The following is a 24,705-nucleotide window of genomic DNA, read 5'->3' as shown; positions in this document are numbered from 1 at the left end:
CTTATCTCTGATACAATCTCAAGAATGTTAAAACCCCCCCTCCCCCCAATTGACGAAACGTGAAATCCGCGAATTAAAACCCTTACCTGTTGTGATGACTCATTCTTCTTATCTCAGGAATTTAAGGAATGTGACACTTTCTCTTTTCCAGGAATTGTAAAAAAAAATGATTTATGACCTTTTGCACTTAACCCTTCTTATCTTTGATACAATCTCAAGAATGTTAAAAGCCCCCCTCCCAATCGACGAAACGTGAAATCCGCGAACTAAAACCGCGAATCAAAACCGCGATTTAAAGCCGCGAATTACAACCGTGAATCAAAACCGCGAACTAAACCGCGAATTAAAGCCGCGAATTAAAACCGCGAATCAAAACCGTGAACTAAACCGCGAATTAAAACCGCGAACTAAATCGCGAATTAAAACCGCGAATTGAAACGCGAATTAAAATGCGAATTAATATACCCCACCGCCCCACCATCCACTCATGGGGACTCTCCCATAGCTCTTGACCCCCGAATCGACGAAAAGTGAAATCCGCGAATTAAAACCGCGAATCGAAACCGCGAATTAATTAATCCCATCTCACCACCCATTCGCGGGTCACCCCCAGATTCTTCCCAAAATGGTTGGGCCAGAACCGGCCCTATACCTCTACTTTCGCTAATTTTTTCGACCCAAAAAATTTTTTTTCTCGATTTTTGGACCATTAACGTGGGATTAACGTGTAGTAACGGGTTGCAGCTAGCTGCATGCACCAGGAAATTTCAAATCAACTTCAAAAAATAGAGGAAGATAAAAGGAAACATTCTTGAAGGAGATTTTACCATATGGTAATTGTACGGACTAAAAAAACTGTTTGTCTCCCAATATCTGGAGTCCTTGAGACCAGGGAGGTGGTTTTCGCCATGCATGCAGCCGAAAATTTTATATAAATTTGAAAAATTAGACGAGGATGGAAAGATACCCTGGTATAAGGGATTTTACGATACAGTAGAGTCTCCCTATGATTTCGGCTTCGGGGCTAACCACTCTGCGCACTGAAACGTCCTGGAGCCCGCCACTCATAGAGAGAGTGTAATCTGCCTGTTTCAATTCTCCCGTAGTTCCCGTCACGCCGAGGGGCACACGCCTCTACACTACCACTACACGTTAATTGCGGAAAGTACATTCCTCTACTGAAATTCTAGGGAGTATCTACTGTACAATCATTTTTTGGACTACACCAAAATTTTTTATATTATTTTGTATATATATATATATATATATATATATATATATATATATATATATATATATATATATATCCAATCTCAATTCCAAATTCTCAAAAACCCACATGTGACGAAATTTCTGTCGTAGAGTCATTTGTATCAAAACCCTCGTTTTAACGTCAAGAATGAAATTTTTCGTAAATATTGCTCATGCGTTTAGTGCACAGTGTACTTCAGTATGCTTTGAGATACTCAGAAGATTTTATCATTGGACTTTATGTTTTCTCGGTTGCTGGTTGTAAATACGATAACCGTTCTTGCGAAACCATGCGCTGATTTATTGGTTAATAATAACATAATTGTTTAAAATACAATATCGCAGAAACGGTAAGAGACAGGGCAAATTTTTTCAGTTATTAGTTCGCGAATTTTCCAGAACAGAGCTAAATTTTACATCACCCAAAAAATACATTGAAAAACTATGAATATTGTTGAAATGGCAGACAAATATGCCAATACAGAGAAAAAATCAACCTTGGCATAGGTTCAACTTTTTATTCCCATAAATTTTTGCACTTATTGTTATTTATTTCTCTACACATAGTGTAATGTTTTTTTGCAATTCCAAAAATACTCATAATTTTGTGATATATTTCATCCGTTATGTGACTTTGAGCTCTCTTCTTAATAGTTCCATCCGATAATGCCAAAAAAAAATCCTTCTTTCTCTCACGGTTTCTGCGATATTGTGTTTTGAACGATTACATTTTTGTGAACGAATAGACGGGGCATGATTTAACAAAAACGGTTATGAAGTTACCAGAGAGGGTTACTGGAGAACAAAAGGTCCAATCATAAAATCTTGTGGACATTCCAATAGATGTACGAGTGCCCCTAATACCGTACGGAGTAACCTGACTTCCGTCAAGAATATCTTCTGAATGCATAAAGCTAGAAAAAAAACGACGAATGAAAAATGGGGGTAATTATGTGATCCATCTATTGAGTTTTGTGACATTTGGATCCATTCCTAGTAGTCGATGAGATAATTACATAATTCAATGGTAAAAAAAATGCTAATTTGCCCCGCAATTTCTTTCATAAAAAATTGAATTTCTTGAAAACTACTGGAAATAATTGAGAAAGTCGTATAATTGATCTGATGTATCTTTGAGTTAAGAACATTTTTCTATCTTGATCATATTTTTCTCCCTTTAACTATTTCTCTGAAGAATACTCCGGAGGGCGTTGCCACCGTGTTAAAGCGCCACTCTTCGGAATTGCATCCGCGATATCTTTGCAATCATGCTAGCAATAAGAAATATTTATTCCACAAAAAATATTTTTATCTTGGGAAAATAATTTTTTTTGGTTGTAAAATTTTGCTCATAGATATGTCGGCCTTTCCGCGATCTTGCATTTTAAACAATTGAATCGTTACAAACAAATAGACAGCGCGTGATTTCGCAAAATGGTTATCATATTTGTGATCGTCGACCTTGGAAAAAATGTTAAAATCTTCTGAACATTTCAAAAGACACATAAAAGCCCCTGGCGTATGTCCTAATTGAGGGAAATTCAAGATTGTGTCGCAAATGCATGGATTTGTCGCAAACTACGTTGGGCTCCTCTTAAAATCGACAGTTCTTGTGGCAAGAAAAACACTCGCGAATGAATTTCAATTGCCACAATCTGAAGAATTATTCGAGAAAAAATTTTGTTCTTCAGTACAGGTAATTTGTTTTTCAAGTGAAACAATTCATCAAAGAAGTCATCAAAAATTACGCCAGCGAATCTTAATAATTACTATGTCAATAAGTTTTTTCGCGGTGAAGTAAATATAGCAAATTTTCACTTTCGTCTGTTCTCATATCGTTTGCTGCGTTTCCAGAAGAAAATATAGTACAAGTGCATCAAATTTCTCTGTGCAGGAAACTGTAATTGTTACTTCCATACATATCATTTATTTACCGAAGAAATCGTGAGATATCCTTGATTGAAAGAATTTTTTAGTGAATTACATTTCGCTCCACGGTTACGTTCCGGACAATAAAATTGGCCGAACTTTTCTAGATAATTTTTCCTCAACTTTCCTATGCGTATCAGTTTATTCATATTACGATGAGCTCAAAGGTGAACCACCTTCGAATTGAATTATCCTCTTTTTTCCTACTACATTACTGTCATACCAATTTTTATTCATGTATGTCTATCTAGCCAGTTCCCTCCAAGCCAAAAGCTAGTCAACTGTGGGTATTGCATATCAAGTTGAAACCTAACGTGGTGAGTTACAGAACATTTTTATAAACAAACTGTATGGGTTATTTATTTAACCTACGTTCTACATATCATCCTAGGTTTTACCTGCTGTGTACGCCTATTGTAATGGAGCCAAAGGTGGTTTATACAAAGCGATTCTGGCAAGGCTAGTGGAACTAGCACCCGGTTTGAAACACAATCTGCATACAATTGTCACAGATTTTGAAGCAGCCGAGATAAACGCGATCCGCAGTGTCTTCCCTACGGTTCGCTTGAGGTGCTGCTGGTTTCACTACACTCAGGTAATTCACTTCTATGACTATTTTATTATACAAACAGCGGAGACTAAAATTTCTATTTACATAGAGGGAACTCTGAAATCAAACACGATTTTCGGAATACTTCCCAATGAATTACGTCATAAGAAACTATTTCTCCGAGCCCAGTGCAAACGCATCCCAGGATTAAGTGACCCTTTCTTTGACAAAAGTACCTCGGAAAGAACACGGTCCTCCCGTAAGGTTCCTGTGGTTTTTTTGTTTATTAGTAGTCCTGTTGCCATGAATTCAGTTCTACATTTATACGTTGAAAGGCTATGTCTCTGGGAAAGGGCCAACGCACGGAAGTAGAGTATATAGCATTAAAAAGAATGAGCAATAAAAGCCATTTGTTATTATGCATTGAAACATTAACTTTAGCGTGTTGAAAACAAAATTCCTTTCTGCTTATTTCTGGTTAGGCATCTTTATTTCTTATCTCCCATATTTTCTCATATGCATCGGTCTTGAGGGACAGCCGTTCAGCCTTTGCGATCGTTCTGCGATAGATTGGCGATGTTTTCCATCACCCCATTGGTCGTGTGCATATGACGAATGCCGATGGTTGTGCTGCAAACTCTACTTCATTTTTGGCAGAAATAACGGGTGTACTTATTAGACATTTTCCTCACATCATAGTTCGTCGAGATTGTAAAGAAATTTCATCATGAAAAAATGAAAATTCTAACAATCAGGATCGTATTTGATGCATATATGAAATATAGAGGGGAAACATATGCATGGAGATCCTCACTTCAAAAACTTACGATGTTTGAAATCCACTGGCGTCTCCCCTTAATAAAAGTCCAGAAAACTCAAGTAAGACAATCATCGAATTTACAGTTAATTGTCAATCTCCATTGATCGATTTGGTAGTGAATATTCATATTTTTCTTGGAAATTCAAGGAAGTGAGGCAATTCTTCCATTGCTGCTGCCCAAAAAATTGCGATTCCATTGAATTGATTAGATTTACTAGTATAGCCAAGCCGAGTCAGGGCACCATAAAATGATGATTATACACGGAGAGAGATTTCTGAGAAAAATTCTGGTGCTAGCACTGGAAAGTGGGCGCAAACTCCCAGCACAGGAATTTTTCTAGTACTTCCATTAATTTTTCTTTTATTTCTAATAATTTTATCATTACTTCCATTAATTTTTAAAAGGAATAAAAGAAAGATTATTGGGAGTACTAGAAAAATACCTGTGCTGGTAGTTTGCGCCCACTTTCTAGTTCTAGAACGAGAATTTTTCTCGGAAATACTAGAAATTTTTTCAGAAATTTCTCTCCGTGTACTAGTGAGGTACGTTGTTGATCGCTCGCTGCACTTGCTTCCGAAAGTAGGTGCGTTAACGATGATGGGTTGAAGTGAGTATGACCCATTGGAACCGGATCAAAAGTTTCCCAATTCGTCTCTTTCGCGCAGGAAATTACTCGTCTATCTCTATAACATCGTGAAAACCTGAACAATCGCTCAATCGATTTCAACCAAGATGTGGACCTTGTGACGCCGAGATCCATCCATCGTATTAAACATACGTCACATCATATCACTTTGAAAATGACACACTGAACCGTTCCGAAAAATGTACTGTTCATGCAGGTATCCCAAAAAAGAATGAATACAAACTTATGAGATTTAATTTTCAGAAACAGTAGATTGTTATTTTTCTTGGGGGAAATTTGATGTATTCTGGAAACATTTCAGACAGTAACAAGATATTGGTACGACTTAAAACTGGAGGACGCTCCTCAGATGATCCTTTTTTTCACATGGGCCTTGGCCTTGACACCCCCCGAAAAATTTCAGGAAGGTCTTCGGATAATTTACAGCCGAATCCTGCTTCATTCCGAGAAATTCCCCAATCTACTGAAGTTTCACGCTTACCTTCAGCGTCAATGGTTACCTAAAGCAGTTCTGGTGTGTGTTTTTGAAGAAGATGATCGAACCAACAATTCAGCAGAAGCGTGCAATCGCCATCTGACTGATGAACTTGGAGGCCGTAAGCCAACTCTTTGGACTCTTTTCTGTAGGTATCGAATATTTGACCATCTCTAAATCATAGAGTGTGAATTGAAAACAGCTTGTCATTACCAGTCAATTTGAAGCAATACATCGAACAGACTGATGCAAAGTTGACTCGTGTTCAACACAATATTAAAATTACCAAGACGTATACCATGCAGAAGCAACGAGAAGATAACGAGAGAATCAGAGAATGCCAAAGAAAATTATCTAATGAAGAGTGTGTATCAGTATAACTATAAGTAAGCGTGGACGTCTCCATAACAAGTACTCACTCTGTTGCATTTAAGCAGATATTCATGTTTTTATGTGAAATCAACAAGTACCATTTGAAGTATTGTTTATATATTTTTTTAATTCTCGGCTTCGATAATGTCATAAGTTTTCCCATAATCTGAATCATATTTATCTACCAATGTGTGGAATACGACAAATTACGCACATCTAATAAAGCAAATGCTTCCGAATTGGGAATTTTTTATGCAGACACCCACAACGAATCTTCACTTATTGTTTCGTTATTACAATCAATTGATTTCTGTAATTTCCAGATTGGATATGGAGCAATTCTTTTTCGACATAATTACTGAGGAAAGACAGCAAGAAATATTGACAGAAATGGAATCCTTAATAGGTAATCAATTTTCGTTTAATTTCTTCCAGTAACAAATAACGATATCAGGAAGAGAACCGTATTGACTCCCCATTTATGTACAGCAATTGTTTCAGTGGAACCACATGAGTTGGCTAGTAACGAGATGTTGCTCTATGCAGAGAATTTCAAACCAGGTACCTACAGATTTAACTCATACACCAGTTCAAACACCGGTTCCAAGAAGTTCTGAATTGCAGTGAATTTTCATTGGATTTCATTGAATTTTGACTGATTTCGAGAGAATTTTTGCTAAAAATGAGAGAAAACTGTTTTAGTTCTCCGTAATTTTAACTGAAATCCAGTACCTATGATACTTACTCAAGGCACTTTGGTTCTGGAATCGTTGGGTACTGAAATTAAGAAGGGGTTAATAAAATAAGAACCTTGATGTTCTTCAATTGTCACCCGTGCCTCCTCTGATTATCACTTTCAATTATGGGGTGACATTACAACCTAGGTCAACCCCCCTCCGTCACGGATTGGCGCAAATTGCAGAACTTTCTCCCTTCCTCAGTCGCGTGACGTAATACGTAAATGCCCTCAACAGTTCTTATGTTGATAACCCAGGGTTCTTGATTCCTGTACCCAGCGGTTTCAGTACCACCGTTCTGGAATTAAGAACTTTTCTCACTGGAACTCTCTAAATTTTTTTTTACATAATTTCAGTGATTTTTTCACTGGAACTAAGTAACTTGTTTCTGGATCTCAGTGTCTGCCCTCGAAACTCACGAATTTCTGGCTTTCAGTAGAGTGGTTATGGAAACTAGAAACTTTTTTTCTCTGTGACTACAACTATTATTTTTGATGTAGTTCCAGAAACAGAAGAATATGGCACTGAGAAAAGTAGTCGTGGTACGAGAGGCAGAAGAGGATGTGAAAGAAGGGGAAAGGGTTCCAGGGGATGCCATGTGCCTCTCAAGAAGAATGTGCCCAGTATTAACGGTGCTGAAGGGAATGGGACAAGCTTCAAAGTCACACGGGGAAGAGGTTCGAGAAAACGCCGTGTGCCGCCCACGGCGACGGTCATAAGTAATAGTGGTACTGAGAAGAATGACACCATCACAAAGTTCCCACTGAAGAGTCACCTAATTGCGATAGGTAATTTCTACGAGGATATTTCCCATAGAATTATTTTACCGCTGACAGTCAACCTCACAAAAGTTCAAACACCCTACACGACATTAAAGGCGTCGATAAATGCAACATTGTGGTATTTTGTGAGATGGAATTGGATAAATGTAATTCAAGAGGCTGGTCATTCCTCATCCTGATCGCTCAGTGGTTTCCAGAATGGGTTGCTTTTTTGTGATTTATTGAATGATTTCTGTGATTAATCAATCAGAATAGAAATCATGGTTGCTCGTGATTCTCATCATTTTTAGTGAACTGCACTGATTACTCGATTTCAAAAAATTAATCGAGGAATCATAATTTCTGGCAGCGTCGAGCGTCTGTCGAGAATGGTAGTTTATTACATGACGTTGTAATTAACGTGTAATTGACGTAATGAATGTTAAAAATGTGAAAAATGTCACTTTTCATCCCAAACCGTGAAGCTTCGCGAAGGTCATACGTTACGAGGATCACACCTCGCGAGAATCATACGTCGTAAGGATTATACCAACGGTTATATCTCGCGAGAGTCAAACATGATCAGAGTCATACCTTGTGAGAATCATGTCTAGCGAAAGTCATACGCCGCAAGGGTTATCCCTCGCAAGGGTCCAACGTCTCGAGAATCATCTGCGCTGTCGAAAGGACACCGGTCGAGCTGACCCTTGCGAATATCCCTAATGTGGATATCTCGGGCGTATAATTTTTGATAGTCGTTTGACAGGCGTTGTCATCTCCTGTCCCAACATTAATTTGTGTAACATTTTATTAAATCACAGAACTTATTCAATTATCTTCGGTCGCTTTTTTCAAGGCCTCAAATGATAACGTGAAAAATGGAATAAAGCTCAATAGATCATGAGATTAACCTCCGCACAATAGAGATGACTTTTGTGACCGAGAACCGCGTTCTAACCGAATGAAGTGAGCTTGGATTTCGCGGTTTATCGGTCGTAGTGACATAAAATAGTATTTCAATTCAACATTTATCAATGATTTCTAATAACCTTATATTCTTATGATTCATACCGATTTCGGATCCTTTCAAGAAGTCATTAGACATCACTGCCAACAATGGAAATCGCTTGATTTCCAATGATTTCTCCTGATTTCCGACTGAATGATCCAATGATTTCCTGAGTGATTAGCCCCTCGGTATAATTCCGGTTTAAACAAAAACGAAAGAACACGGAGAAGATCATATCTGTGAATTGCACTGCAGAAAAAATCGTAAAATAATGGAAGAACAGTTTTTCAATCCCCCAATCCTTGAAAAAATTGACATTAACTTTTGAGAGGATGAAGATCAGCTATTAAGTGTTTTGAAATGCAATACCTTATATTCATAAAATCAATTAAAAACTAGTGAACTAATGGTGGTCACAGAGTTGAGAGAATTATTGTTATTATTGTCACCGTAGAGTCAAAAGTGCGTAAAATCTATGCGTATGCACACCTTTCACGCCCCTTTGGCTCTCTAACGACGATGTGATTATTTGTCGATGTTGAAAAGGTCAAACACTGCATACAGTACAAAGTTCCCCTCAACTCCAGGAGACCCTTCTTGATGAGGACAACTCATTAGCCAGGAGAGCGAAAATGGAAGAGGGTAGCCACGAAGACCAAAGAGTAGGTTAGTAGTACATTCTTTGTCGCATAATTAATAATAAGATGAGTGAATAAGCTTTAAACTTGCTTTCATTTTGATAATACTCACCTTAGAACTTCTCCAGATCTTTTAGAGCTCCCTCTTGTCGATGAAGGGATAGTTGATCTGCAAGTCTTAGACTGGGATCTACTGGAAGGTGCCGAAGGTAATTGTCTCCCCCCCCCTTTAAAAAAATTCTCGAAGTTATGTACGAAACTTGAGAACAACTGCTTTAAGAAAAAAAATATATTTCCTATTCCAGATTCGTTGAATGTACAAGAGTAAGAAGTGTGATAGAGGTGTACAATGTATAGGAGTCGAAAATAAAAAAATTTCGATGATACTTTTTTCTGAAGTTCCATTCAAATAACTATCGAATCGCTGAGACGATTTTGCTCATAATCTGATCAGGTTCAAGGCGCATCGATGGGTATAGAAGCAAATTTGATTCTCGTCGTTTATTTAAGAGAAATCGTATCACAAAATTTGTTCACAGAAATACACACACACATACACCCGCGCACATGTTCCTGGAAACGTTAGAGGAAGATCCTAGAGGTCTTGAAACGTGGAGATATGGTGAAATTTCCAATTTCGATTTTCGGGGTCATTACAATAACTTTCCTATAATCGGGAAGTTGATAAATCAGCTTATATCTACCAGAAACTACACTGTACAGCAAATTTGTTACCGGAATACGTTAGGATTAATACTTATCACGGAAAATCTCTAATACCAATAATTTCCAATGCACATTGAAATTCATGGACAGTGTCTTAATGCTTATCATAAGCGAGTATAGTGCGGAAGGGAAGAAGGTAGTTTGATGCCGACAACTACTCGCATTTATATATCGAACGCTCTATTCCTTACTTATATATTGAAAAATGACAACCAATCTGAAAATTACACCCGATAAAAAGATCATACGGTTGATTTTACCAATTATTACTTCGGTTTTGAACCTTAAGAATTTTAATTCCATGAAGGCTTCTTTATCGTTTCCTTAAAACTGAAAAGACCCTAAAAAAATTACCTTTTCTTTTTAGAATTTTATTAAGTACAGAAAAGATTTTGTTTTCATTTTTGTTTCAGTTTTCCACGAAATTTTAGAGATAACAATTTTCTTTGGCCCTCCACAAGGTACTTTAGACGGAAATTTTCCGTTCTTCAGACTAAGCGTAATTTAAATTAGCTGACACCATCGAACGGTCGTTTTATGCTCAGAGGATGTTCATCTATAATTTCCAATGAGTATCTACTCAAAAAACCCTGCAGTGATTGTTCATCATATGAGGATTTTCTCCCTCGATCATCTACCCAGATTACAGTACGATGTGTGTTCGATGTTTTGGTGACCTAACTCGAATCCACGGCGATAAACTTGAGTACTTTCAGGAGTTATTTCGAAGAAGTGAATGCTGAGATTTAAAGACAAATTTCTTTCGATGATATAGCAGTATTCTTCATAGAGCCACCGATTGGAGACTAGTATCATATTTGTTCGACTTTTGAGCACTGTTTAATAATGAATTACTACCATGAATACCGTACAATAACCTATGAACTTCTAGCAATCTTTTCCAATAAAAACCAAGCTCATGAATCAGTTGTTGTACCCGGCGTGGGGGTACTCCTAATTATAGGTTGGTCCTAGGCTTCAAGGAATAAATCCTGATAATAGTAGATAGGCGAATAAATTTGAATTCATTAACCAATTATGATAAATCTGTCATCTAACTGAATATAATGAGTTGCAGCCTTCGTGAGCGTCGGAGTGCAACCCAGATGCAATCTATGTATACCCAAATAGCGGCTTATCACATACATTATTCGTTTGCGTTTCGTAACTTGGTCAGTATAATCCAACCATGCTGGTCAGTGTCGAACTGAAGAAACTCATTGTCAATAAATTCAAACATAACGCAATAAGCCAAATCAGGGCGATAAACCAGTAAAAGAATAATTCACTGATTTAGCGATATTCTGCCTTCCACAACCATCCTCAGTTTAGTACGATAATTGTTGTTTGGCGAGAGCTTATGATTGACCTGCTGCACAATTTTACCATAATTTGATGACGTTTCACGTTGAGCAACAGCCCTAAGTCTATATAATCTTCCACAATCTCGTCTCGTATCATCTCGTAAGCGCCCTACTCCTGAAGGGCCAATATGATGATTATTCGATATTAAATTCTAGAGTGTTGTCTTGAGTCCTATGATGAACTTCTACAAAGTTCGGCAATTTTTCTCAACGACTGGACACTGCAAGTACCGTGAGTGTCCCAATTGCCGCACGGTTAAGAATATTCTACCAGACAATAGCGTTTAATTTGTGTTTTTTTTTTTAATTATGAATTCTGAAGGTTCATGAGTCATCTTTGATCATTTCTTGACAAAAAGACATTCGATTTCAACTTTAATTCCGAAGAATTCGATAAATATTCATAAAAAACCATCATAGCTCTTATGGTCGAGTTCTCGGACGACTAAAACTGACCTAGCCGGGTTGCCGGATATCGTGTGCCCGATTCTCGGACACAGTGAAATAGAGGCAGAGAAATATAGGAAATCAGTTGTGAAAAGTATATTAAGTGTAATTTTATTACTATTTCAACAATGATAAACTGTGATCAACACAATAATAGACAAACAAAAACGTTGAGACAATAAAATATTTGAGTTTATGGTTCATTTAGAGGGATTTTTTCGGGAGGGCTGTGAGAATCGTTAGCGTCTCCACAACTATTATCTAAAAGTTCTTTTTTTTTCATCCCAGAGTCCTTCCTGAATTGACAGTCTTAAGAGATTTTCGCAAGTCCTCATTGGTATATTTGCGGGCTTTTTTTTCTGTATTTCCAGGCCTAGAAGATTCAAAAAAATGGATGAATTTGTTATATTCGTTATTTTTATTTTTATTCTCATAATTTTTTCATTATCTAATGCACGAGAGTTTCAGAAAATAATATATCTTTATGAAAGCAAAGAAACTGACAGAAAAAAAACATTGAGGTTAAGGGTTGGAAATCACATGTGCGGGAACTCCTCCAACCGCGAATTCAGTCGTCCGAGATGCCGGATTTAACATTTCCTCCATAAAAAACAATTATTTTTCTCTTTTTTTCATTTCAGCTTTTTCCAAATTTGTTGCTCAACTACTAGAAACCTATTAAAATCAATTGTTCACTTACATTTTGCTGGTTGATCCTTACGCAATATCGATGATTTTTAACGTTCGCGCTCTACACAACCACCAGCTCAGAGACCAGCCATGGGTACTCTTACATAGATTAATTTCTAATAATTGTATGAAACTCGTGGAACATTCGTCAATAGTGTGATTTGAAGGGGACTAATTGGACAATCGCATGTAACAAAATGAAATGCACATGATGACTGTGAATATGTGATAAATGCTAAATTCTATCCTAAGAGCGCTCTGCGTCCGGGAAAGGGGTCCCGTGCGGCAATTGGGACACTCACGGTATAATGCAAAAACTCTTCGATGCAATGGTGATGAACAATTGCTTAGAGTCCAGTATGATGAATGAGCGATATTTTGGTTGAGTTATATAATTATTATGTCTAGGAATTCTTTGATGTTTCGCCGATCTTTTAGCCATCTTTTCAAGTCAGTGATTATTTCGAGCCGAGCGCGACAATTTTTCGAGATTTTGGCGGTGGTTCGCTAAAGCATTGTTTATCATCCACTGTCAAAATGTTACAATGTTTCAATAATTTTCTTCGATACTATCCTTTGTCCAAATTTTTCCGAATTCATACACTTAATTGAACCCCATTCAGTCATTCTGCGAGATTAGGGTATCGTTTTACGATAACTGATTGCTCCGAATTAAATACTATAATTATTACATGTTCCTCTGATGTTGAAGTAATTGCTGCGTTCCCAGGCCGAACATTGTTCGACGTTTCAGCGATAGCTTTTTTATTCACGGTTGTATATAATAACGCCCTTCGAAATGACGATAGTAATCTCTTCCAAAGATTGATCACTCTGAGTCGTGCTTGAGATTGGTCTAATTTTTTATCAATGGATCATGATAAAATACTGCCTTGGCCTCATGGAAGAATGTTACGGGTGTTCAGGCGTTTAACCAAAATGCAATTGCCCACAGAAAAAGATAACGATTCTTCGACAGTATAGCGATATTGTTCCATGAAACACTGCGCGAAAACTATTGCGATCATGTATACTATTACGATATTTTTTAGAATAAATGTAAATCATTCGTAGCTAAATGTGACAAATTGCCTGCGCTATTTCGAGGTTCTTTCTTGAAAAACAGCACGGAATTAAGTAACCCGATGGAAAAATATATGTGAAATAGTATGTTATGGCATTAGACCCATGATTCATATATGAGATTCATATATACAATCACATATATATGAGTATATCGTTCATATATGATCCATATATGCATATATATTTCTCCATATATTTTTTCACGTATACAACAAAATATACAATTTTTTTATCTGACTCATATATAATACATATATTTCATATATGACATATATGTCTTATATATTTTCAACATATATTCATTTCCACGACGGTAGCTATGGGTGTCCGATGTTTTGCCAATGCCCTAGCAATGTTTTCCAAATGAGTGATTGCTCCGCGTTCTCCGCGATAATTGTTCGATGTTGTCGTTATATTTTTATAAAACACAATGACCGCAAATTCAGGATGATGGCTGTTGGTTTTTTTTCAACGAATATATAGAATAATGCACTATTTTCAATCTTTTACCATCATCATATTTACACGGAGATTTGACTATTTTCAACAATATGTCACTCAAAGTCCATTGTAATCTTTCTCCGATGGTATGGCGATGTGGTTTCTTAACGCATTGCGCAAAAACTGATGCCATAGTTGTTCGATGTTTCGCACGGAGAGAAATTTTCTAAAAAAATTCTAGTGCGAATACTGGAAAAAATCACAATCCACCCACTGTGAAAAATTCTAGTGCTATTAAGGTGGAATTTCCGAGGTTTTATGTGAAATTTTCATAGAAATACACGTACGGAAAAATTCACGTCCTCCCGAATAACATTTCCAGTGCCAGCACTGGAATTTTTCCCTGGCTGTTACTTTGTGCCTCTTTTCCCATGCTAAAACAAAACGATTGTTGTCGCTGATATATCGTTCTTCTATAGTACTACTGTCCCACCGATGTTTAATCAATTGTTGCAGGTTGATGGCAATAATTGTTCGATGTCCATGTCCATGTTTCGATAATAGTCTCTTTTGAGCCACTACACAGAACACAATTCTTCGATTCTATATGAAGATGTTCTCCCCAACCACAACCCAGAGTTTAGTTCGATAAATATTCGATGTTTTGACGATCTTTCAGGAACGTTCCCAAAGAACAGATAGCTCCAAGTCCAGTACAATAATTCTTTGATGTTTTTATGATGGTCTCCTTGAAACCTCTGACCATGTTCATTATTATGGTTATTAAATTTCATTGCGATCATTCTGCAAGGTTTCTACAATGCTGGTCGATAAGTGGCGGCTCAGATGTGAGGGCGATGTTTGTTTGATGATATGGTGAGGTTTTCTGTTCGACGATTGGCAAACTTTCAATACGATAGATATTAAAAATCTGTACGATCATTTTACGAGGTTTATGAGATGTTTTTCAATGAGTGGCGGTTCAAATGCAAGGAGGATATTTATTTGATGAAATTTATTTGATTATATGGTGATGTTTTGTGCCCTACAATCGCCGAGTGCAGTACGATCATTATCAGAGCTGTCTGAGATTATTGTATGAGGTTTCGGCGATGTTTATCAATTGATTGAGGTGGCGATGTTTATTCGATGATATAGTGATGTTTTATGGCTGATAATTGTGGAAAGTGCAGTACCATAACTATTGTTAGATCTATCAACGATCATTGTATGAGGTTTCGGCGATGTTTATCAATTGATTGAGGTGGCGATGTTTATTCGATGATATAGTGATGTTTTATGGCTGATAATTGTGGAAAGTGCAGTACCNAGTGCAGTACAATCATTATCAGAGCTCTCTGCGATTATTGTATGAGGTTTCGGCGATGTTTATCAATTGATTGAGGTGGCGATGTTTATTCGATGATATGGTGATGTTTTATGCCTGATCATTGTGGAGTGGATGATATAGTGATGTTTTATGGCTGATAATTGTGGAGAGTGCAGTACGATAACTATTGTTAGATCTATCAACGATCATTGTATGAGGTTTCTGCGATGTCCTTCAATGAATGGTGGCTCAGATGCGGGGGTGATGTTTGTTTGATGATATGGTGAGGTTTTCTGTTCGATAATTGCCGAAATTCCAGTACCATAGTTATTATATTCTGCGAGGTCTATATGATATTCGTCAAGGAGTAGTGGTTGAGATGCAAGGGGGATGTTTATTTGATGATATGGTGAGGTTTTCTGTTCGATAAATGTCGAAATTTCAATGCGATAGTTATTGAAATTCTGTGCGATCATTCGGTGAGGTTGATGCGATGTTTTTCAAGGAGTAACGGTTCAAATACAAAAGGGGATATTTATTCAATGATATGGTGATGTTTTATGTCTGATAACTGGACAGTGCAGTACGATAACTATTGTTAGATCTGTCTACGATCATTGTACGAGGTTTCTGCGATGTTCTCCAATGAATGGTGGCTCAGATGCGGGGGTGATGTTTGTTTGATGATATGGTGAGGTTTTCTGTTCGATAATTGCCGAAATTTCAATGCGATAGTTATTGACATTCTGTGCGATCATTCGGCGAGGTTGATGCGATGTTTTTCAAGGAGTAACGGTTCAAATGCAAAAGGGGATATTTATTCGATGATATGGTGATGTTTTATGTCTGATAACGGTGGACAGTGCAATACGATAACTATTGTTAGATCTGTCTACGATCATTGTACGAGGTTTCTGCGATGTTTTTCAAGGAGTAACGGTTCAAATGCAAAAGGGGATATTTATTCGATGATATGGTGATGTTTTATGTCTGATAACGGTGGACAGTGCAATACGATAACTATTGTTAGATCTGTCTACGATCATTGTACGAGGTTTCTGCGATGTTTTTCAAGGAGTAACGGTTCAAATGCAAAAGGGGATATTTATTCGATGATATGGTGATGTTTTATGTCTGATAACGGTGGACAGTGCAATACGATAACTATTGTTAGATCTGTCTACGATCATTGTACGAGGTTTCTGCGATGTTCTCCAATGAATGGTGGCTCAGATGTGGGGGTGATGTTTGTTTGATGATATAGTGAGGTTTTCGGTCCGATTGCCGAAATTTCAATCCGATGGTTATTGAAATTCTGTGCGATCATTCGGCGAGGTTTATGCGATGTTCTTCACGGAGTAACGGTTCAAATAAAAACAGGGATATTTATTCGATGATATAGTGATGTTTTATGCCTGATAAGTGTGGAGTGTAGTACGATAATTATTGTTAGATCTGTCTACTATCATTGTACGAGGTTTCTGCGATATTTTCCTAGGAGTAACGGTTCAAATAAAAACAGGGATATTTATTCGATGATATAGTGATGTTTTATGCCTGATAAGTGTGGAGTGTAGTACGATAATTATTGTTAGATCTGTCTACTATCATTGTACGAGGTTTCTGCGATATTTTCCTAGGAGTAACGGTTCAAATAAAAACAGGGATATTTATTCGATGATATAGTGATGTTTTATGCCTGATAAGTGTGGAGTGTAGTACGATAATTATTGTTAGATCTGTCTACTATCATTGTACGAGGTTTCTGCGATATTTTCCTAGGAGTAACGGTTCAAATAAAAACAGGGATATTTATTCGATGATATAGTGATGTTTTATGCCTGATAAGTGTGGAGTGTAGTACGATAATTATTGTTAGATCTGTCTACTATCATTGTACGAGGTTTCTGCGATATTTTCCTAGGAGTAACGGTTCAAATAAAAAAAGGGATGTTTATTCGATGATATGGTGATGTTTTATGTCTGATAATTGTGGAGAGCACAGTACGATAACTATTGTTGGATCTTTATCCGATCATTGTACGAGGTTTCTGCGATGTTTTTCGATCAATGGTGGCTCAGTTACGGGGGCAATGTTTATTTAATGATCTGGTGATGTTTTATAATATTATGGAGATGGTGGGGAATCTCACATAAAGAAAGTAGAGTTCTATTTATGATAAACACTTATAATTATTTATTGGAATACTTTGGAATACTTTAAACGATACAAAATATATAACGCCACAGCTGTGGTGGATCAACGCGGGAGAGGTAAGTATCGTAATGGCGGAATGGCGGGCTTTCCTAGTTCTCCCTAGAAACTAGTAATTGCTTTCGTCGTTGGCGTTGGTGGCAGGCTCGGCCGGTAACCTCGGGAACGGCTGAGGGCTGAGCCGCCACATCCACTCCCCCTCCAGTGACCTGATCAGGCATGGAAGGGAACGAAACCTTTTTGGGGGTTTTGCCAACCCTGGCGTAGGTCCTCACAGGTGGATCTATGTCCAGGGAACGATGTTCCTCAGGTACACTCGTTGATGGACCAGATTGCGGTTGCTGAGTTGCTGCGTGTTGCTGGGTTGGTTGGTCTGCTGATTGGTCTGAGTCGGTTTTGGCAATGAAGGCTGGCTTGAGCCTGTCAACGGAGATGGCTTTGTCGTTTCCGTTGATCCTGACGACGAAAACTCTGTCATTAACTCGGTTGATGATCTCGTGTGGTCCGGTATACGGTGGATCGAGTGATTTTTTCACTGCGTCGACTCTGACGAACACGTGGCTGCACTGGTACAGGTTCTTGAGGATGAAGAACCGTGCTTTGGTGTGATGGGCAGTGGTGGTGGGCCTGACTCGTCTCATGTGATCTCTGAATTTCTCCAAGAAGAAATTCGGGTCTGCTGGTAGGTTCTCAGAGACGAAGAATTCACCAGGGATTCGCAGTTCTGTCCCATACAGGAGCTGTGCTGGTGAAGCTCTCAGGTCCTCCTTGTAGGCAGTGCGCTGTCCCAGCATAACTGCTGGTAGCAGCTCTGGCTAGGGTGTTGGAGCATTGCACATGAGAGCAGCTTTCACTGTGCGATGCCAGCGCTCTACCAGAACATTGGACTGTGGATGGTATAGAGTGGTGTGGATCTTCTTGGCTCCAACCATTTTGGCGAGTGCTGAGAAGAGTCTGGACTCGAATTGTGAGCCTTGGTCCGTGGTGATGTGGAGTGGTGCTCCGAACTGGGCGATCCAGTGAGTCCAGAAGGCAGTGGCGATGGTGTCTGCCTCGATGTTGCTGAGAGGGACGGCAACAGGCCATCGAGGGAACCTGTCGATCATCGTAAGACAGTAGCGCAGGCCTCTTACCGTGGGGAGCTCGATGATGTCCAGGTGGATATCCTCGAAGCGATTGTCCGGAACGCTGATGTGAGCAAGCTCGAGCCGGTTGTGTTGCTGGATCTTGCTTCTTTGGCAAGGAATGCATTCTCGACACCAGAGTGCTGTATCATGCTTGATGCCAGGCCAGATGAATTTCTCTTTAATTTGACATATTGTCACTCGGCTGCTGGTGTGCGCTGGCGCGTGCACGATGTCGAATGCTTGTCTGCGGAGGCTCTCCGGAATGTAGGGTCGTATGTGGCCTGTGGACGTGTCGCAGTAGATTGAGTGGTCCTCAATCACCAGTCGTTGGAGCTTGCAAGAAGAGCTGTTAGTATTGAGCAAGCTCTGCAGCTCTTCGTCGGATTTCTGGGCTTGCTGTATGGCCTCAGAGCTCATGACTCTCGGCATGTCGATGGTGTTGACACGTGAGAGAGCATCAGCGACGACGTTGTCTTCTTCTTTGATGTATACGATCTCGGTAGTGAACTGCGAGATGTAGTCCAGTTGGTTGAGCTGCCTTGGCGATGCTTTCTCAGGACGTTGCGAAAAAGCGTAGACCAATGGTCGGTGGTCTGTCTTGATGACAAACGGACGACCTTCCAGGATGTGTCTGAAAAACTTAATGGCAGCGAAGATTGCCAAGAGTTCTCAGTCGTAGGTGCTGTACCGAGACTCTATTGGACTCAGTTTGCATGAGAAGAATCCGAGTGGCTTCCAGGTGTTGTCCTCCAACTGTTCTAGAGCTGCTGNAGACCAATGGTCGGTGGTCTGTCTTGATGACAAACGGACGACCTTCCAGGATGTGTCTGAAAAACTTAATGGCAGCGAAGATTGCCAAGAGTTCTCAGTCGTAGGTGCTGTACCGAGACTCTATTGGACTCAGTTTGCATGAGAAGAATCCGAGTGGCTTCCAGGTGTTGTTCTCCAACTGTTCTAGAGCTGCTGCTATAGCAGAGTCTGATGCATCAGTTGAGAGTGCGATTGGTGCGGTTGGTGAGAGGAAGCTGACTCGGGTTGCTGAAGCGATTCTCTCCTTGCATTGGCTGAATGCAGTCTCTGTGTCTGGGGTCCAGGGAATCTTCCGCTTGTCATTCTTCTTGGAGTCCTTGGTGAAGTCGTTGAGTGAGGCTTGGTCGTGTGCTGCATGCGGGAGGCATCGTCGACAGTAATTGAGCATTCCGAGAAACCTGCGAAGCTCAGCGACAGTCTCGGGTCTCGGGAACTCGACGATGGCTTGGACCTTGCTCTCAGGTGGTGAGAAGCCATGACGATTGACCTTGTAGCCCAAGTAGATGACCTCGTCTTGCCCAAATTGGCACTTGCTGGTGTTAATGCTGAGGTGGTTGTCCTGTAGGATGTTGAGAATGACCTCGAGGTGCTGCAGGTGCTCTTCAGGGGTCCTGGAGAACACGATGAGGTCGTCTATGTAGCACGCTGCGAAGTCGATGTCTCTCAGCAGGTTGTTCATGTGGCGCTGAAACGTTTGCGCAGCGTCGTGCAGTCCTGGAGGCATGCCGAGGAACTCGAAGAGGCCGACGGGTGTTGTGACAGCCGTCTTGGCGATGTCCTCTCGTGCTACTGGGATCTGATGGTATGCTCTAACAAGGTCAAGGGTCGTGAAGACCTCGGAGCCGTAGCAACGTTGGAGAGTGTCCTCGATGATGGGCAGCGGGTATCGATCAGGCACTGTGCACTGGTTGAGACCTCGATAATCTCCTGTTGAGCGCCAGCCTCCCTGCTTCTTGGGCACCATATGAATGGGGCTCGCCCATTGACTGCTGGAGGGTCTGATGATGCCGCAGTGCAGGAGAGACTGGATGTCGTCCCGTGCTGCTTGCAGCTTGGCCCCAGCAAGACGTCTAGGCCGCTCGGCAACTGGTGGGCCGCTGGTGACGATGTGGTGAGCTACTGGGCTTTCAAGCTGGGTTCTCGGAGCGGCTGGAGGGTTCGGGACCTCCACGAACTTCGCGAGTAATCGCTGAATGTCGGGAGAGATTGCTGAGCTATCGCTGGTGACGGTGGAGATGCTGTAGATGCTGGTCTCGTAGACATCTCCAGGTGCTGAGAGTTGAGTCGTTGGATCGATGAGACGTTTTCGTTTGAGGTCGATGAGCAGACCATAGTGTGTGAGGAGGTCTGCGCCGATGATGGGAACTTTGACGTTGGCGACGGTGAAATTCCACTTGTAGTCGCGTCGAATTCCAATGTGGAGGGTCAGGAGCTGTTGGCCATAGGTGTCAATGACCGTGTTGTTGGCAGCAAACAGCTTGAGCTCTGCAGGTTGAAGGTTTTGTCGACTCCAGGAATGGGGGACTATGGATATCACAGATCCAGAGTCGACAAGATATCTTTGGCCTCTAGCTTTATCGGAGACGAATAGGCGAAGTTCTTTGATGGCGGCATTATTGTTGATGTCTGAGCTGCCGCAAGCCGCCTGAACAGACGGCAGCGTTTCTAGTTTAACGGTAGCTGGCTGGCAGAGCTGGAGCGAGAGCATGGAGGTTGGCATTGTCGTGCCCTGTCTCCAAACCGCTCGTGATAGTAGCAGAGACTACTTCGACCTTGAGGTGCTGGCGTGAGAGAACGACCACGGGAGTGCGATCGTGATCTTCTAGGGTGAAGTTGCCCCATCCTGGAAGACATCTGCTGGAGTGCGTGGCACAGGGTCTCGACTGCTCGCTCAAGGGCACCAAGCCTCTGCTCGATGAGACTGCTGGACCCATTGTGGTTGAGGAGGTCTGTGGCTGCTGCTGTGCCTCGAGTTGGTACGTGAGTGGCCATGACCTGGGCACCTTGGTGATTCTCCATCACAGCATCAGCAGCCTCTGCCAGCTGATCGAGTGTGGTGTTGGTCTGGACAGACTTGAGGATCTTGCTTGCGACATCCGGCAGCAGGGCCAACCACCTGCTACGAAGGAGCTCGTCAGAAACCTTCCCGTCAGCCAGGTTCCTCATCTGCCTCAAAAGTTGGCTGGGCTTTTGATTGCCAAGCTCGAGCTCTGTCAAAAGTTTGTGCAAGCGTCGGTCCACTGATTCGGAAAATCTTTTGGTGATTTGCTCTTTCAGGTAATCATACTTATCTTGAGCTGGAGGTGATTTGATGATGTCGGTGATCTCTCTGAGGTGCTGCGCCTGAAGTAACTCGAGGACAGCATTGTATTTGCTGTTGTCGTTCGTGATGCGTCGATTCCGGAACTGGGCCTCAATCTGGGTGAACCACGCGCCAGGAACCTCACTGATGAACGGGATGAGCTTGAAACTCGACAGGGCCATAACCTGGAGATCGTCGAGGGCTTGCTGGTTGATGAGGTTTACCCCAAACGGGGGCTCGTTGACGTTGGATCTGTGTGTGCTGGCGGGGGTTGCGAATGCACCGAGGAGGTTATCCCAATCCGGGTAAGTCGATGATGCTCTTGGTGGTTGTGTCGATTGTGACTGACCTGATGGACTGTCAGTTGCAACGTTGGGCGCCGGCGAGTGTGCAAGAGGCATGATGCAACTCGGCGTCTGGTTGTGGGCACGTGCCGGGTTGAGGTTAAGCACTGTGTGTGTGGTAATCCTTCCGGATCACGTCGGGGTCACCAATTATGGAGATGGTGGGGAATCTCACATAAAGAAAGTAGAGTTCTATTTATGATAAACACTTATAATTATTTATTGGAATACTTTGGAATACTTTAAACGATACAAAATATATAACGCTACAGCTGTGGTGGGTCAACGCGGGAGAGGTAAGTATCGTAATGGCGGAATGGCGGGCTTTCCTAGTTCTCCCTAGGAACTAGTAATTGCTTTCGTCGTTGGCGTTGGTGGCAGGCTCGGCCGGTAACCTCGGGAACGGCTGAGGGCTGAGCCGCCACAATTTTAGACATATCAACGCCATCTCTTAAACATAAGGATCGAACGATTCCGTCGATAAAGAAGACTAAGTCCAAATAACGGTGACGGATCACCATCTAGTATTTGACGTTGTGGTCAGTTGCCGGAATTGAAAAACCTGTGGCCAGTTGCAAACGTGGTCAGTTGACTGTGTTCAGTTGCACCCATCCCTTTTCGGACAGAGATAGACTGTACTATGCACAAGAGACAACCTATGTAAGTGAGTATCTCGATCTCTCTAAATGACAGAGACCGAACTATGGTGATGGGGTTAGGCGGCGTCCTGGTAGGGGAACACTGCCCAGAGAGAGGGACACACACACGCTGCACTGATCTTTATAAGATCGGTACAGGGGAAATCAATGCTTAAAATATGGTATTAAATATAATTTTGAAGTATTTTTTGCATGTTTTTAATAATAAATTAGAATTGGAAAAACGTATTGGTATTGATTCTTTAATGATTCAACATTTTGTAGTTATAAATAATATTTTTTATTCATTTACTGTATTTTTCATTATTTTGTATTGAAAAAAATGTCTTCATTGTTCAGGAAAAATTACAGAACACATCGTAGAGTTTACGTGACGAAACGTAAAATTTCAGTTTTGACTCATACTTTTTATTGAATTTTACTTCGCTCGCAGATTACGTATCGAAACGTAAGTATTACGTTTTTTTTCTGGCAAGTTTCATTGAATTTCTCTCCGTATATTTCAAGTAAGAATATCTACTAAAGCTACGAAATTATAGAACGAAATTGCATGAAACTATTATAGATTTCCATGCAGATTCACTGCAACAATCATACAGTATAAATTATTTAAATGTCTCTAATTAAGATTAGAGTTCGAGTTAATTGCATACAAAGACTTAGGAAATTATTCAATTCATAAAAATTACCACAATCTTACATTTTAACAAAATATCGATGAAACAGTCATCTATTATGAATAATTCAGTTCAATTTTTTCTATCATCAGTTTCTTGGTCGTTTATGCTTGGAGACTTTGAAACTAAGCCAATCTATACAAATATAAAATTATTTTATACATATTAATTACTCACATTCATCGCCATTCTTGAATTCGGAATATTAGAGTGAAAGAAAAGAATGGGAAACTGGGTTACATTGTTGATTAAATACAGCAGGGGTATTTGTACTGCGGGGAAAATATGAGATTCATCAAACTGACTATATATTGAAATCAGATATCACGTGTGTGAACAATGTCCATAATACGCGTCAAGCTTGGTCTAGACATTTGCGATTCTGGGTACTAATTTGTATTATGAGCCCACAGTTATGTATAAAATTTTGTGTCAATCGATTCAGTACATCCGGGCATAGAGCAATTTATCCAAAAATCTTTTTTTCTAAAAAATTACACATCGTCTTTGTATCAATGATTTTTGTCTATATATGACTTAAAAAGTCATAACAACAATTTATGGTATTTTGTATTTGATGAAATGTCATAGCTATGACAGAGGTAGAATTCGGTATGGTCTTTTTTTTTCTAAGAAGTGTAAATTTCCTACTATTTTTATTGTCAAAAGTACGATCGTTAGTTGACCTTGTATTTCATTTAAATATAATGTAAATACTTTTGCCTAATTTGGATTGAATTACTATTTCAGTTCATGAGATGAATCTAATTATACGTGTTCAGAGAATCACCTATGTTACCGACGTCGGTGGCCGAGTGGATTAGACGCAAGTCTAGTGTGCGAAAGGTTGTGAGTTCGATTCCCCGTGGAACCGAATTTTTCAACGGAAGGCTCCGGCGAGCGGGAGGTTGCTAATAGAGGAACCGCCTGTACCGGCATGGGTTTTCTGTGGTTTCCCCATGCTGCTTCTATGTTCTATAGAAGTGCGAATGCGGTACAGTGTAGAATCCACAGCCGCATGCATAGGGTTGGATAGAGTGCCGAATGGGACCCGAAAAAGGGACTCTGAGGCCGTTAAAAGAACAAAAAAAGAGAATCACCTTATGACATTATGACATTATAGGATGAAATTGTATAGCTCTGACAGAATCAGAGGTCGGTGTGGTTTATTCCCCTTACCAATATGAATAGCTTTCTGAGTAGTTATCATCTGCGAAATTATACGGATCCATTCGGAAGCTCATTACCAATGGAATTGGTAGAAAAAAAAAGGAAATGTCACATGGCTTTTGCAAAAA

The 24,705-nt window shown here is 40.2% G+C and overlaps 1 protein-coding gene across 2 annotated transcripts; it reads left to right on the top strand.

Annotated features, from left to right (window-relative positions):
* Positions 1 to 2,711: 2,711 nt before the first annotated feature.
* LOC107046137 lies at positions 2,712 to 9,575 on the top strand. 2 transcript variants are annotated; one of them, XM_015268659.1, is made up of 11 exons: positions 2,712 to 2,947; positions 3,432 to 3,497; positions 3,572 to 3,775; positions 5,499 to 5,820; positions 5,889 to 6,036; positions 6,368 to 6,450; positions 6,534 to 6,605; positions 7,282 to 7,569; positions 9,098 to 9,217; positions 9,318 to 9,398; positions 9,495 to 9,575. In XM_015268659.1, the coding sequence occupies exons 1-11, from the start codon at positions 2,810 to 2,812 to the stop codon at positions 9,515 to 9,517; spliced, it is 1,545 nt and encodes a 514-aa protein (XP_015124145.1). In that variant the 5' UTR covers positions 2,712 to 2,809; the 3' UTR covers positions 9,518 to 9,575. The 2 variants fall into 2 exon arrangements, with proteins under 2 accessions (XP_015124145.1, XP_015124146.1); XM_015268660.1 differs by lacking the exons at positions 9,318 to 9,398; positions 9,495 to 9,575 and having other exon boundaries at positions 9,139 to 9,191.
* Positions 9,576 to 24,705: the final 15,130 nt, after the last annotated feature.

Source organism: Diachasma alloeum, unplaced genomic scaffold (assembly GCF_001412515.2).
Source record: "Diachasma alloeum isolate Michigan unplaced genomic scaffold, Dall2.0 Dall_scaffold_01215, whole genome shotgun sequence".
Lineage (NCBI taxonomy): Eukaryota > Metazoa > Arthropoda > Insecta > Hymenoptera > Braconidae > Diachasma > Diachasma alloeum.
This window is presented reverse-complemented; position numbering and strand designations above follow the sequence as displayed.

Bases quoted from the DNA above. Each gene is read 5' to 3' on its own strand.
- LOC107046137 (XM_015268659.1), top strand. From the start codon at position 2,810: ATGCATGGATTTGTCGCAAACTACGTTGGGCTCCTCTTAAAATCGACA. The intron at 6,606-7,281 runs GTACCTACAGAT...TTTTTGATGTAG, and splicing joins TGCAGAGAATTTCAAACCAG to TTCCAGAAACAGAAGAATAT. The intron at 7,570-9,097 runs GTAATTTCTACG...GATGTTGAAAAG, and splicing joins GAGTCACCTAATTGCGATAG to GTCAAACACTGCATACAGTA.